The sequence below is a fragment of the Chelonoidis abingdonii genome, chromosome 23 (assembly GCF_003597395.2).
Source record: "Chelonoidis abingdonii isolate Lonesome George chromosome 23, CheloAbing_2.0, whole genome shotgun sequence".
Lineage (NCBI taxonomy): Eukaryota > Metazoa > Chordata > Testudines > Testudinidae > Chelonoidis > Chelonoidis abingdonii.
Window position 1 is genome coordinate 17,580,036 of NC_133791.1, and position 14,684 is coordinate 17,594,719.

Consider the following 14,684-nt stretch of genomic DNA (forward strand, 5'->3'; position numbering starts at 1 on the left):
AAAAATTTTCAACCTTGAGGTTGAACTGGGGTTAGGTTGACCTGACCCCTGGTACGGCTGCGATTGGAAGCAGTCTTCCATCAACTTTGCTATGCCTCTCGGAGAGACAGACTAATCACACTGATGGAAAAACCCTGTCCAGCGACGTAGGACGTGTCCATACAACAGGGCTACAGCAGCATAGCTGCTGTGCCGTAGTGTAGACAGATCCGAGTGGGCTTTGCAGCTTGCAGCCAGTGCTCCTTGGCCAACTGATGCATTGAACTGGCCCCTTGCTTGTGACCGATAGTCCTAGTAGGTCAGTCTGGAAAGTGGCTGTGGGGAGAAAGGGGGCAGCCAATGCCACTGGAAAACAATGGTTCCTCGCCCCCAGCGACTCCGACGCGGAAAAGACTGCCAAGAAGGTGGAAGCCCTTTGACCCCACCCCAGGGTGGATGGGCCTGGGGTGTGAGGCTGCGAAAGGACAGCCAAGGAGTCTGCCAGGCGCCATGAGCTGGGCTGTTCTGGGAGGAGCACGAGGCCCTTGTGCAGGAGAGGGGGGAGGAAGAGCAGAGAAGACACAATCGGGAGGTTCTGGAAGTCAGCCCCTGAGGCGTGACAGCTGGCTGGACCTAACCCGGGTCTCTCTAGAGAGCGAGAGAGGTTCAAAAGTCTCCATGTGGCTCCGTGACTTTCAGAAAATGACACTTCCCGCAGCCGTGCACAATTCCCCATCAATTCACAGCCAGGGCAGACCAGGCTCACTGAGCCCGCCCAGCCAGGGCAGCGAGGAGCCTGAGCCTGCTGCAGGAGAGCCTACCCCCTGGGCCTGGCTACCAGAGCCAGCAGGGCAGAGAGCAGAGCTCAGCCGACTGGAGAGAGCCTGGGATCCCTTCTCAGAGGACGCCTGGCTACGACAACTGAAGTGTAGCGAAACACCATTCAGCCGCTCGGATTGTAGCCCCTCTCCTCCCGATGAAGAGTTGCCTCCGCCCCTGAACCTAGAGCCTGCCAGGGCTTCGTCTCTTCCTATATGAATGGCGAACCCCGGGGCTGCCTTCAGCTGCCCTGTAGGCGCCACATTGGCCATCTTGGGCCTTGCTGTGTTGCAGAAGAAGCCAAACACCTTCCGAAGCCAGTGGCCTCCTTCGTGGGCTGCCATTAACAGCCTAGTCCGTGCCGGCTGCTTCCCCAGCCAGGGCACCTCGTAACAACAACGGCTCCGGTCTGGAGTTCCGACGCTCTGGTCCAAGGCTGGTAAAGTGGGGTGAAGATCCTCCTGCGTGTGGAGGTGATTCTTTGCTCTCTTCCTGCTCTGATCCCCGGTCTCTGGGGGTCCCCAAAGCCAGGAGAACCCTTCCCCTGGTATTCACACACTGAGAAGTTCTTCCAGGGGATCAGATAGTAAGTGTGAAAAATCAGGAGCAGGGGGTGAGTGGTAATAGGAAAAAAAATCCCTATATATAAAAAAGCCCCAAATATTGGGACTGTCCCTATAAAATCGGGACATCTGGTCACCCTAAGCTAGATGGCCCAGTGACCAATATATGCTAAGGAACATGTGTGCCCCAAGACCCAGTAATGGACAACATGGGACCCAGTGGGCTTTTCTGTCTGTCTCATGTGGCTCTGAGGAGATGGTGGCCCCATAGAGGGTCATTAAAAATGGTGCTGGTGAAGCACTGGGCACCATGGTAACAGTGATGGGGGCCGCTGTGCTGGGAGCGGGGAGATGGCCTCAGGAGCCCGCTGGGCCTTTCCCATCTCTAATGGTGCTGCTCCCATGTGGGGTCCTTCCCCAGCATCGCCCAGCAGCTGGTGGCCCCTCCCCTGCTTTACTGGATGGGAGCAAGGAGAGGCCTTACCTTGCCTCAGGGTATGGTGAAGCAAAGACCCTGGAGCTAAAGGAGGAAACCATCATCTTAGACTGTCAGAGGAAGGCTGGCCTAATGGGCTGGGCACCTGCCTGGGGCTTGGCCAACCTGGGATCTATGCCCTGCTCTGCCACAGGCTCCCTGCGTGACCTAGGGCATGTCCCTGAATAAGAGATTCAGCATGGTCGGGGTGCTGTGGGGCGCAGGACTGGAGCAGTCCAGACAGCTCCTCCTGAGATGAGACTAATCCACCATAGTGCAGCCAAGGCAGAGGACTCGCAGCCACTCTTGGCCCATCCTTCCCAACCCTGCTCCACCGCTCACAGAAATCAGCGGGAAAAGCTCCTGCTGATTCCCCTGGGCGTTGAGTCAGGCCCTCAGAGCAGGAACAATGGGCTCCCTCCCCTCGCCCCGACCCCACTCGTGTGCCCAGACGGGGCTTTGGAAACCGGCGGGTTAGATTTGCCTGGTGACCATCTCTCCAGGCTCCGCAAGGGACCTTGTTCTGGGGCTGGGAGCAAGGGGAGGGGGCTGGGATGAAAGGTTAACAAGCCGTTTAATTGCTGATTGCTGTGAAATGGATTGACACAGGCCTCAAATGGCTTCCTATCTCCTGATGGGCCGGCTATCTCCAGCTGTGCTGCTAGCTGGCCTCCAAGCAGGGCAGGGGAGCAAAGAGCTGTGTTATCTCTGGTATTTGCATTCCTGGCTGTGAACTGCTGCACTCCACACCCTTACCTGTAGCTTTCCATTCCCCTCTGGGCCTTGCAGCCTGCAGCCCCTCAGTGAGGAGCAGGCTGGGAGCCAGAACCCCCGTTTATTTCATTTGGCCTTCTTTCACGCTGGTAAAAGGTGCTGGTGTGAGTGGGAATGCCAGACATCTCACAGCCCCAGAGCATGGAGTTGTCCGTCTGTCTACAGACCAGGCACCGAATTCCCCCTGGATTAGTGATTTTGAGTGCCCCATCCAGATTTTCAGAGGTCAGGTGCTGAAGATCATGCACTTTTAAGGTGTCTCAAGTTGCCCCCCAAGCAGAGGCACCCAAAATCAATAGTCAGTCTGGAAAACTGAGCCCACTTAAACTCCTATTTCTGTCTCCTCGTCTGTCCAGCCCTAAGCATCTCGGCTGAAACTGCCCACGCAGGAACCAGTGAGCACCAAGAGCGCATGTCGGTTTGGATTCCCACTGGGAAAAATGCTGAGTCCCATCCAACTCATTTCACAGAGGCCGGTGAATAGCTTAGTAGATGGGAACAGCCCCCACCCGCTCCTGAGTTTGCAGGCATGCAGACCAATGAGCTGTAGGGGAACCCTGCTGCATCTCATTGTCAATTCTCTGAGCCACCCGGGGCCTCTTGGGAAGATGGGCCCAAGCCCTAAATATTTCTGGAGTACTTGTGGCACCTGGTAGAGGCTAACACATTTATTTGAGCATAAGCTTTGGTGCTCAAATAGATTTGTTAGCCTCTAAGGTGCTACAAGAACTTCTGTACTTTTTGCGGATACAGACTAACATGGCTGCAGCTCTGAAACCTAAATATTTCTGTGCTTCTTTGGCTCCATTGAAGCCTCATTTCCTTTGCACTGATCCTGGTTAATGTGCAGCTTTTGGAAGAAGAACCGCAGATGATAATGAAAGGAATTAACTGGCAGCTTTGTGGTTTAGTCTTTTAAGACTTTTTCTCTGGGGGCTGGGTCCTTCGCTGTCTCCAGTGGGTTGCTTGGCTCTTGACTAGACATCAGCCGTCTTTTTGTGCCTGGCTCCTGGCTCAGGACACACGATTCTGGCCCAGCAGTGGGAGAAATAGCGATGGGGAGCGAGATTAAGATGAGGGCTGGATAAACGATGGCAATCAGTTCCTGGCTGCTTTGGGGTAAACTGGGGGAAGGGATTATGGTATAACTCAGTGGTATGACCATTGGCCTGCCAAAGCCAGGGGTGTGCGTTCAATCCTTGAGGGGGCCATTTAGGGATCTGGGGCAAAAATCTGTCTGGGGATTGGTCTTGCTTTGAGCAGGGGGTTGGACTAGATACCTCCTGAGGTCCCTTCCATCCCTGATATTCTATTCTATGATTAGAAGAGGAGAATGAATGAATGAATTTTCTTGACAGAGATTTGGGAAAACCAGGAACCCTCAGAGCACTTTGTGGAAAGGAGGAGAACTTTCCTGTGGAAGCCCCACACTTGCAGTCTTGGTGGCACCTGCCTCGCCTTGGCAGATGAAAGTTGTCCCACATGATGTGCTTTGGCTCAGCCAGACGGGGCGCTGCTGAGTGAGTGACAGGAGGGATTCGCTTTGCCCATCTCAGGGAGCTGTGGAGACAGAGACTTGACCCCAGTTTCTGTTGGGAGCAATGCAGAAGTGAGCTGCTGGGCTGAAGATTCAAGCCCTACCTTGCTCCCCACCATCAGTGCAGAAGCACAGAGTTTGCTGTCCTGCCGGAGAAACTCACAGATGTTGCCACCTCCCAGCTGTGTTGATCTGGATGGAGAGGTGGGGTCTCCTTTGATGATAGGCCTGAGGCTGATGCTTTCATCCCTGCCCTTGTGCTGAACTCCCCCCGGGATCCCCTGTGGGCCCTGGGCTTTCCCACACACTAGGTTTCCTACAGGCTCCTGGCCTGGCACCAGAGTCCTTGGGAAAACTGATTGGGAAAGGGCAGGAAAAATTGTCTGGTTGCTAGAAGGATGAAAGAGGAAGGGGAGGGAGAATGGGCTCGTCAGTGCCCCGAGATAAGTTGCCACTTAGCAGGGTCACGAGTCCGTGGCGTGTGTTTACCCACCGGCCTCTCAGGGTGTGAAAGGCTGGAGAGGGCGTCCCCATGAATGGCCCCTTGTGTGCAGAGATAACCCTGGTGAAATGGGGCTGTTTCCAGGGCCCCCAGAGCTCAGGGCTTGGAAAACACACTCCAGAGCTGCCAGGTGGGTGCCAAGTACCTGCCTGGCCGCACCGCTCTGTGGCCACGCCCCCTGCCATTGACAGGAAATGGAGCGGCACAATTGGATACTGTCTCGGCTGTAACACTGTCAATCAACCTTTTGCTGAATGAATAAAATGTAACTGACTCAGTGGCTCTGGTCCTGTTTAACTCTTTCCTCCCTGCACTCTGCTGTCTTTTTACAGTGAAAGCTGTCACACGAACGCAGCAGCGGGGGTTTTAAAAAATGCACCAAATACCACAAGGCTTGCCCTAAAATCATTGGAGCGGGCAACCCTGGCATAGGTCCAGAGCCCAGGATGGGAATCGCACAGGGAGCAGCAGGTCAAGCTCAAAGACCTCGGCAGAGCCATTAGGACCTGGGAAGGCACCAGGTGCGAAGGCAGGACCAGACCATCAGGGGATGTTGCAGAGAAGCACTGAGGTGCAGCAGATAAACTGTTTGGAACAGCAAAGTGGAGGACGCTGCTGGTCAGAAATAGAGAGAGGCATTGGCAGGACTAGGATGAGGCAGGCTCGACTAGCCAGGCAGTGGCAGGGCAATGGCAGAGGTGTTGGGGAGAAGCTCCCGTGGCACCTGGCTCTAACTTGGTCCCTTCCTCACCTAGCTGGGCAAGAGAAATGAACCCTGGAATTCCAAGCCAAAAATAGCACGAGACCCGGCAAACAGCCGAGGAGCCTCTGGCACCGAACCCGGAGAGCAAGGTGTGGCTGGCAAACCCCAGGCAGGCGGGAGGTACAGTTACACTGGCTGGCTAATGGGTAGGATTTTGCAGGAATCGACTTCAAAGGCTACTGTGAAATGTGACTGATCCGAGCAGGACGTCACCCTGAAAGCAACCGGAGCCAGCAGCAGATTGCATGAGGGGAGAGAAAGAGCAGCACTCAATTACCACACAGGGACTTTCTGCACAGGGACTTCAAACGCAGCTCACAGTACAATGAGCCGCTGCACCCACTGAGATGTCAGCAGAGCCAGCCGGGCCCGCTGGTTACACCCCATCCCAGCACTAGCGGGGGAGCAGGGGAATCATGCTCCATCTGGGCCCGATAACCCTAGAGCCAGGGATACCACAGGTATCTTACCATCCTACTCATCCGGCAGAGGATCTCTTGCCCTGCAGGGTGAATTTCATTGAATGACACCTAGGTCCTGTAAAAAATGACACTCCCTCCCTCAAGGACTGGGAACTTTCTGACCCCCAGGACCGTTGCAGCTCGGCAAGCTGCCCCACAACCCTGGGACTGCACCTCAGCTCTGTTCGGCAGCCCCTCTATGATTCCAGTCTTGAGGTCCCCACACACATCTCTGCTAGTGCCCCTTAATCCAGACCTCCAGCCCCTGCTAGTCCAGTCCTTAGTTTCCTCCTCCCAAGAGCTGTCAGCGCACCTCAGTCCTGATCTGAATCACACTCTACAAGTCTAGTTCCTGAACCTCATTGATCTTCGCTTAGCACTTTGCAGGGACAAGTCTGGTCCCCACTGAAGTCCATGGAGCAGCATTTCATGTCTAACCAAGGGCAGAGTTCAACCCACACAGTGCATAGTTTTGTACCAGATCCATGCTGCTCTATGTCAGCTTTGGAAAGGAGATAAGAGGGGACACAACATTTTTTCCCCTGTACAATGTTGCTGAAAAAATGTCGCAATTTCACATTAGACAATTACGTGATGCAAGATGAAACCGCCTGGTTCCCACTGAAAACATGGGACATCTGAACCAAACCCCGGTCCTGAAATTTTTGAGCAATTTGTGAGTATTGCTTGAAAACAGGATCGGTTCAGAATGCAGGGCAGCCTCATTCCTCAGCGCAGCCCCCCACTCCCGGCTACATTTCAAAGCTTTTCTTCTTGTCAGATTGAACCCTTGGGGCGATCCCTCAAATGAAACATGGAAGACTTGATTTTCCCCTGGGATTTTACATGTTATTCCAGCTAGATCTTTGCCCCCAAATTATGACTAGTATATTACATCTAGGGCCCTCAGACAGGGCTCGAGGCCTAGCTGCGCTACCGATAACACAAAGACGGTTCCTGCCCTCGAGAGCTCGCAGTGCAGGAACAAGACAAAACAGAAATGGTGGGAGGACAAGGTAACAGCAGGGAACGGGGGCGAGTGTGCAGTGGAAAAGTCCTGGTGGTCTCTGCAGTCACAGGTTAATTTCCACGTCTGGAAGTCATGTCCTTCAGTGATTGATTTGGCTGCCCAGCCTGCGAACCTTGCATGCATGGAACTCTGTGGAAGCCAGATCCTGGTGCTTGTTGCATGCAGGCTGCCACACACAGCCTCTTGGGATGTCAGTAGGAAGGCATCAAGCGGTGGGATCAGGGCCTTCCCTGCAGGAACCAAGCTGGCAGGATCAGGCCCAGCCATAATATGTTTTCCACTTGAATAAACCCCACTGGGGTGACGTCCCTGCAGCAGCCAGGAGCTCAAGGCAGCCACTCGGAGGCTTGGCTAGCCCATGATAAGGGATCATGGGACGTTATCATAATTCACGCCTCCCAGAAAGGTGTTGCCATCACATTACACTTCCCAATACACTAAACAGGAGGTTAAGGCTGGAGTTTTACAAGCGCTTTGTCGGCTTGGAATGGCATTCAGCACCTTGGGCCCTTCCCCGGACTTTATGGGAGAGCTCCTTCTTCTTTATGGTGGCAGCATAAATACCACCTTCGATTATTTTTATAAGGCTTGCCTATAATCTTCCCTTCGTAAAGGCTGTTCAGAAGGGTCCCCTGGGGGGCTGTTCTCAACTGGTCAGAGTGCAGGACCAGGGGGGCTACATCAGCTTGATAGAAAATCCCAAATACATACAGTAGTAGGGAATGATCCTGCAGTACCGGGTGTAGATAGGATAGGTCCTAGTGCGAGGGAACAGATTCTGATCTCACGTCACCTGCTGGTCCCAGTGCTCAAGAACATGGCCAAGCATGTGAACAGCCCCCTGGATCTTTGCACAACTAATTCCAGGCTTAAAGCTGACAACAGGACTAACTCCGCTGTAGCCAGCACCTTGTGCGAAGCCAGCCAAAGAGGGAGCCTGGCAGACCTCCATAGGATATGTCTTGAGTAGCTCAGTGGTTTGAGTATGGGCCTGCTAAACCCAGGGTTGTGAGCTCAATCCTTGAGGTGGCCGTTTAGGGATCTGGGGCAAAAATCTGTCTACAAATGGGTCCTGCTTTGAGCAGGGGGGATAGACTAGATATCTCCTGAGGTCCCTTCTAACCTTGATATTCTATGATTCCTCAACTGTCACATCAGCGTTTGTGGAGCCACTGGCATCAAGTGCAAAATCAATCACACAAAAATCAGCCTCCCCAGAGAAGTCAGGGCCTGTTTGCCCTCTGGCTTTACTCCAGCATTGGTTCACTCCCTGCCGTGGAGTGACTCCTCCTGGTTTACTGGGGTGAGACACGGATGACTGAGTCAAACAGAATTTCAGTGGAATTTTCAGGATGCTTTGGAGGGCTTGCATGACGCATGGCGGTCAGAGAGCAGCACGTGGAGTGATCTCTCTAAAGCGCTTGGGGCCAACGTTTCGAGTGCCCTGCACCCGGAACGGGAGCTGGATTTTAAAAACCGCTTTGCCCCCATTGTGCTGAGCGCGTCTACAGATTGGGTTCTGACTCTCAGTAATGCAGCGGGCAGTTTTGGAAATCCAGGCCTTAGTGCAAGTTCTACTGCAGGCATTAAAAAAAAAAAAATCTTACCCTGCTGAAGACATTAAAAAAAAAAAAGTTCTGAGCAGGTGAAAAGAAAGTCAGTATCTCAGTGTATCAGTGTGAATTACGTCGACGGAGTGTGGAACGGTTGCTGGAGGATTGGGATATTACAAGGGCATTTCCTGCCAATTATTTGTCTCCTTTGAACTAAACTCCTGTGTGTGTGTGTGTGTGTGTGTGTGTGTGTGGTGGGGGGGAGGGTCCGGCGGTAGTGGGAGGACAGAGAGGATATTTCTGTGTGTGTACCAGGAGTCCAGCTGCAAATGGGTGCGAGATCTCTTAAATACATTCGACTTTAACACCCAAATGTGTCCTTGTCCCTAAGCAGGAGGCGGGGTGGGCAGCGTTTCTCATCTTGCTCTGTTCCCAAGGATTTACCATATGCCCCTGCGGGAAGCTTTGCTCCCCGGTAGGAGGATCCCCCCCCCTCCCCATGGGATGAACAGGATAGCACCGGGATGAGGGGTGATAAAAGATCAAAGCGCCGGGGTCACACATGCTGGGGCAGAGGAGTCCCCTTTGCCGCGCATGCTGGTGCGCTGTCTCTTTAAGGCATTCCTCAGGGCGTGGCCTGGGTGACATCAGCTCGGGGCATGAATGAACAGGACTGAAGTTTCCCACAAACTCCCAGTAAGTTGTTCATGGCAGGAGGGCGCAGATAAGGGACCAACGGGCGCAGCCGCCGCTGCAGAGGCTCGGATCATTTCAACCTCTCGGGCAGGAGGGCCCAAGGCTAGAACCATGGAAAGCGGCTGGGCCCAGGCGCACCTCTGCATCGCCCTTCTGCTGCTCCCCGGCGCCCTGCTCAGCTCCCGGGCCAAAGAAGGTAAAAACTAGGCTTTGCCCGGGGGGGTTAAGCCTGGTTCTGCCAGATGCAAGCGACCTGCGGGGTCCCCTCCTCCGGGCGGCCCCCTGGGAACTCGGCGCCCCTTTCTGGGGGGGAGGAGTGAGGGTCTTTCCCTGCCTTTACTTCGCGCTGCTCCGCTGCCGATCTCCTCGCGTGGGGGGGTGAGAGAGGGGCTGAGAACCGAGGAGAGGGGGCTGTGGCCCCGGGGGTGAGTGGGGGGCAGGAGCTGGCTTGGCCGGAGCGGAATCCAGAGGTGCCCGAAAGAACAACGCGCCGCGGAGAAGATTTGCAGGGCAAAGTCCCGCCGGCACTTCTCTGGCTCACAGACAGGTTGGTTTAGCGGCGCGTGGGATTTGCTGGGGTTGGGTGTGACTCCGGATCGAGAGGCGCACTCGGACCCGGCGCGGACCTTGGCCGATTGGCTACGAGCGGCATTAGCGAGCAGGCACATTTCGGCCAGCGGGGTCTGGGAAGCGTCACGCGTGGGAGGTTTGTTCGCTGGAGGAACCTGCTGCCGAGGGTAGGTGGGAGAAAATCGCCCCGGGTGAATGGATTTTCCCCGGCTTCAAATACCCAGGGGAAGGCGAGGGGGGTCCTGCTCCAAGGCTTTGGAAGCTCCCTGGGGCCCCCGGGAGAAGTCGCTATTGCCCCACGTCGGCCCAGGGTGGCTGATTAAGGGCGATGTCACGCTTGGCCTGGAAGTGCAAGCAGTGACACCCCGGTTACACAACCGCCCCGACTGGGACAGGGCCCCGCAGGGCCAGGCAGGAGGGGAGGGGGTGACTCAGTGGGGAGGTGTTGCGTTGCATGGTGTGAACCATTAAAGGGTGTGTGTGTGGGGGGGTCTTTCCTCATTTTGTCCAGGAGATTCCTTCTTTACATGCAGTTCTGCCCATTGTTAATTGAGAGGCATTACTGAGGCGTTGCCTGAATGCTGCTTTTGTGAAAAAGTACATTGCAGGAGTGGTCTTTCTCCTGACTTAGAAACACCTCCCCCCCCCCGGCAGCCACACCCATGCGATATCAGAGAGGGGCCCGGATTCTGCTTTCAGTGACAGCAGAATAAATCTGAATTTACCGCCGCTGATTTCTGGTAAAGCTGTTCCAGATTGAGTCTGGCCGTTAGCGTTCGGAAGCCAGAATTGTTAAATTCAGCTTGGGGAGACCGGGGGGCAGAGGAAAATTGGTCCCAAATTCCAAAGCGTACTTTTACCACGTCATACTTCCAGCCAGGCGGGGCCGAGGTCCAGCGCAAAGCTTTTCCAGAGTTTGGATCTAGGCTTTTGGGTTCGGGCCCATGTCTGAAACATTCCCAGCGTTCTAGGATTTCACCTACACTCCTGGGGATTGCTGCCCTGGGAGAAAAATCAAAGCAGGTTGAAGCAGAATTCCTGCCTGAAATAGTTAGGACAATATTAAGAGTTGTTTAAAAATCAAATAAACTTTCCTCATCCTTCACTCACTCCTTCATGCTGAGTGATTACAATGACCAGGACAAGGGTGCTTCAGGGGATTGTCTTCTTTCTGTGTCCTGACTGAGCAGACGCACCTTTATGCTGGTATAACTGTGCATCCATGTGCGGCTTTAACAAGATTTGTTTCTAAACTGATATAGTCCTCAGATATGCTGTGCAGACAAGCTGGCAGGGGTCAGTAACTGATCTGCACAGTGGTCAGACTCCCACTGGCTTCGAGCCGTGGCTTAGGTCCAGAGAGCAACTCAGGCATGCTGCTTGGAGGCCCCCGGGATGGCTCCCAAATTTTGATCGGCTCCAGATTCAGCTCAGAACTTTCCCAAAGCGTGGGGCTGTGCCGACCTGGCGTCTGAGTCCTCTCCCTTATAAAGCTCCGGGGCTATTTGGAAAGTTCCCACCTAGAGCTGAATGTTGGGACAGAGGATGTTTGTCTGGACCCGTCTTCCATTCAAAGAAGCCATTAGAAAAACCATTAGATCGAACTCTGAAATGTTGTGTGTGTATCTTTAAAAAAAAAAAAAAAGTATTGTAAAGCCATCCAAACCCTAGGTGCTGGCACAAGACACCAGGATGGTTTTGGTCCGATGGATTTCTTTTAAAAAACCAAGCTGAATGTGGCTTAGGCATGGAGGAATTTGGAATAATATGCACAGTTGGGCAGATGGGCTGTAATTGCTCAGAAAGAAGCATAAGAATCTTATTGCGTAAATAGTGATTTAAGGCACCATCCTCCTCCCCCCCAACCCTCCCCCAACAATTTAACAGCAGCTGCTAATTTGGGGCACTTGGATTTTTAAGTGCTCAGCATGGGAGCTCGTTTTGTGGGTGCCCAAGAATTGATATTGCTGCCACTCAGGTTGGCCACCCGCAACTAGCAGCCACGTTGGCTATTAGACCATCCTTAAAACCAGGCATCGCTACCACAGCTTCCCTGGGCAGCTTGTTTAGCTCCCGCGAGAAGGAGCCGCTGGAGGGTTGTGGCAGTTTTTCAGATTAACATTTGCCTTTGTTGTTTTCCAAGTGCCAAAAGTAATTGGTGTCTAATGTGGACTAATCGCTTGCCAAATTGCAGTTTCCAATTAACGTTTCTGTGGAATGAGAAAAGGGCTCGTTACTTGGTGAACTCTCCAGGTCTATTTTTATGCTGCAATAGACCAGCAAAATCAGCTGCTTTAAGAAAACGTGCTTTACATCAGTCCTCGGGCTATAACCTTCAAAGTATATTCAAGGATGAAATTCTCCCTTCCGAGCTGCATGACCGATCTTGACATTACTATTCTGTTTCCCTGAAGAGTAACAATTCTGCATTAGGGAAGAAACCTGGAGTTCCTTCATGTGTAGGGAGCGCAAAACATGCTAGATGAAGTCCACAGCTGAGGGGCCAGCGGAGATCTTTGCTGTTAGTCCAGAGTCCTGTTATTACAGTTAAGATGCTCTGAGGGTCTGAATGCGGATCTGCAAAACTGGAGATCTAATAATCCCTGCTCTGACAACCGGCTCCCTCTTGAGGATGCCCTGCTTGGGCTAGAATAGGCTAGGTGATTCTCCACCAAAGAGAGAAGGTATAGTGTAGACAGGTTTCAGGTGTTCTTGGTGGGGCAACGCATGCGGGGGCAGGCGGGTCCCATTTTATCGACTTTTGTGTCCTTGAGCAAATCGCTTCACTTCTCAAATAAGATTTTTCCTTTGTTGATTTAATGTTTTTAATAGCCAGTTCAAACGGATTAAACACGGCACTGAAAAGGGAAGGGAGAAAAGAATTAAAATGGGGTGGAGGTAAGGGGGGGAATCTCTTCCAGCCTGGGAAAGCTTTGCCTGAATGACAGCACAAGCAGAGAGACAGACAGACAGACTGTGATTGGGGTTCCCCCCGCTTGTGTAAAACAGTTAAATAAAACCTCGGAGCTGGGGCTGCTTTGGTGGCCAAGCTTGGTGAGATGTTTGTATTATTCACATCGCCTTCCGAATAGGTTGGAGGGGGAGATAGTTAAAGTTGCACACTCATGGCAGACACAGGAGCTTTGCTCACTGAGGCCCCGAACCGGCACAGCCCTTAAGCACATGCTGAAGTCCTGGAAAGCACTAAGCGGAGATCCTCAAAGGTATCCTTTGGGGATCAGAGCCTCAGTGCCCCCAAAGTCAAATGGGATTTAAACTGGGCCTGAAACCAGCGCTTGCAAAGGCTGCGGCTGTGTGAGTCAAGAGATCCGGGTTCCAGGCTCTGCCACAGATTCACTGTGCAGCGTCACTGCCTCGCTCTGTGCCTCGATTTCCCCAGTGGAGGTGTTGGGGAGCGATCAGCCCTGCAGCTGTCCTGTCAGCTACAACCAGGGTGATAATTCTGGGAGATTCACATGAATCTTTGCAAAGCGCCAGAGGGTGGGAGGGTGGTGGTGGGGGGAGATAAATGGGTGAAGAAAGCAGAGGAAGCAGCACCACCAGACGCCCTGGAATGACAGGGATGGAAACCAGCTGAGCCCACCTTTGCGTATAAATAAGCCAGTTGCATTAGTTGGGCAGTGGCAGAGACGGGTCGCTGCTGGCAGTTTGCCTGTAGCCACGAGAGAGGAAATGAAGGGCCTGAGTGAGATCCCTGGTGAGGTGTCAACTCCCTGCATAGCCCGGTTTCTGAGCTCCCGGCTGGGGGTTCCCAGGCCTCCCTGGTGACTCGCCAGGAGCCTGTGCACCACACCTGGTTTGCCTGCAGATTGCAGCCACCCTCATCTTTAATGTGGTGGCATGACTGGTGGAGGGGCAGGTCCCAGCACGCGATGTAGCAATGCTGAGTGGGGCGGGCTGGGAAACAGGATGCTAGGATGGGTTGCCTCCATGTGCTGCAAGGGGAGGGTGGTAGGAACCTTGTTAGATTAAGCGATAGCCAGCCCCTTCCAGGAGTGCAGATCGGGATGTAGGGAGACGCTGGGTGGTGATGTTAGGTGGCACGGGCTGTGTTAATTAGTGTGGGGGCCAGCGGGAACCCCAGTGTCTGTCTGTATCCGGCAGCCTCAAGGATAAATCCTGTTTGCGTTTATCACAGGCCCTCCTATGCCTGGGCTGCTAAATTCTTCTCCCAACAGCCACCCAACTCAGGGGCGTAGCTCACGAGACCTGCCCCGTCCCAGGTGCACGGGAGCTCAGAGAAAGCCCCTGTATAACACTAGTCATCAGCATGGCTTTATCTCCTTGGCTGGTCTTTCAAAACCTGCTGTGACTTGCCAGGTGCAACCTGCTGATGGAGCAGGAGGAGTGCCCTCTCCCTGCGTGGGCCAGGGGCTTGCCTCTGCTGCTAGCCAATATGCAGGGGGGTGGGACTGATGCTCAGGCTGAGAACTCTCAAACTCAGCTCGCTGCTGCTGTGCAAGATCCCGGCTGTGCTTTGCCTCACTGCCACAGGGGAGGAGAAGGTTTGGGGGTGCAGGAGAACTGGGAAGACACCTCCTGTGTTGGAGAGTGTGTTCGGATCGGACCCGCAGCACTAGTCTCCCATGTCCTTTATCCCTGCACAGAGAGGGGATGCTGGCACCTGGATCGAAGAGATGGCAGGGGCGGGGGGAGCCTGTGGAGCTAGGCTGCCCCAGGTTAGCCGGGTGGGCCTGAACCCCACCCCCAAGCTCTCTGCTGGGGCTCTTCTTAGCCACGGGTTCATTTTCCCCCTCCCAGCTACCCCCCGATTAAAGGCATTTCCAGCCCTAGAACTGGTCTGGGCCCGAAGCCAGGTAGCAAATGATGGATCCACAGAACCAAAGGGGCTTCACTGCCCAGTCTGCTTCCCAGAGCCAGTCTGCCCCACGGATCCACCCTGCACTTGCCCCAATCCAGGAACCCGCCCTTAGCCGCACC

General features: G+C 53.9%; 1 protein-coding gene across 1 annotated transcript in view; it reads left to right on the top strand.

Moving 5' to 3' along the window:
- Positions 1-9,173: 9,173 nt before the first annotated feature.
- Positions 9,174-14,684, top strand: part of EPHA2 (EPH receptor A2) — a 34,707-nt gene continuing 29,196 nt past the window's right edge. Inside the window, exon 1 of the mRNA XM_032787592.2 lies at positions 9,174-9,348. Coding sequence (XP_032643483.1) covers positions 9,264-9,348 — 85 coding nt within the window. The 5' untranslated portion in view covers positions 9,174-9,263. The remainder of the gene's footprint in view (positions 9,349-14,684) is intronic.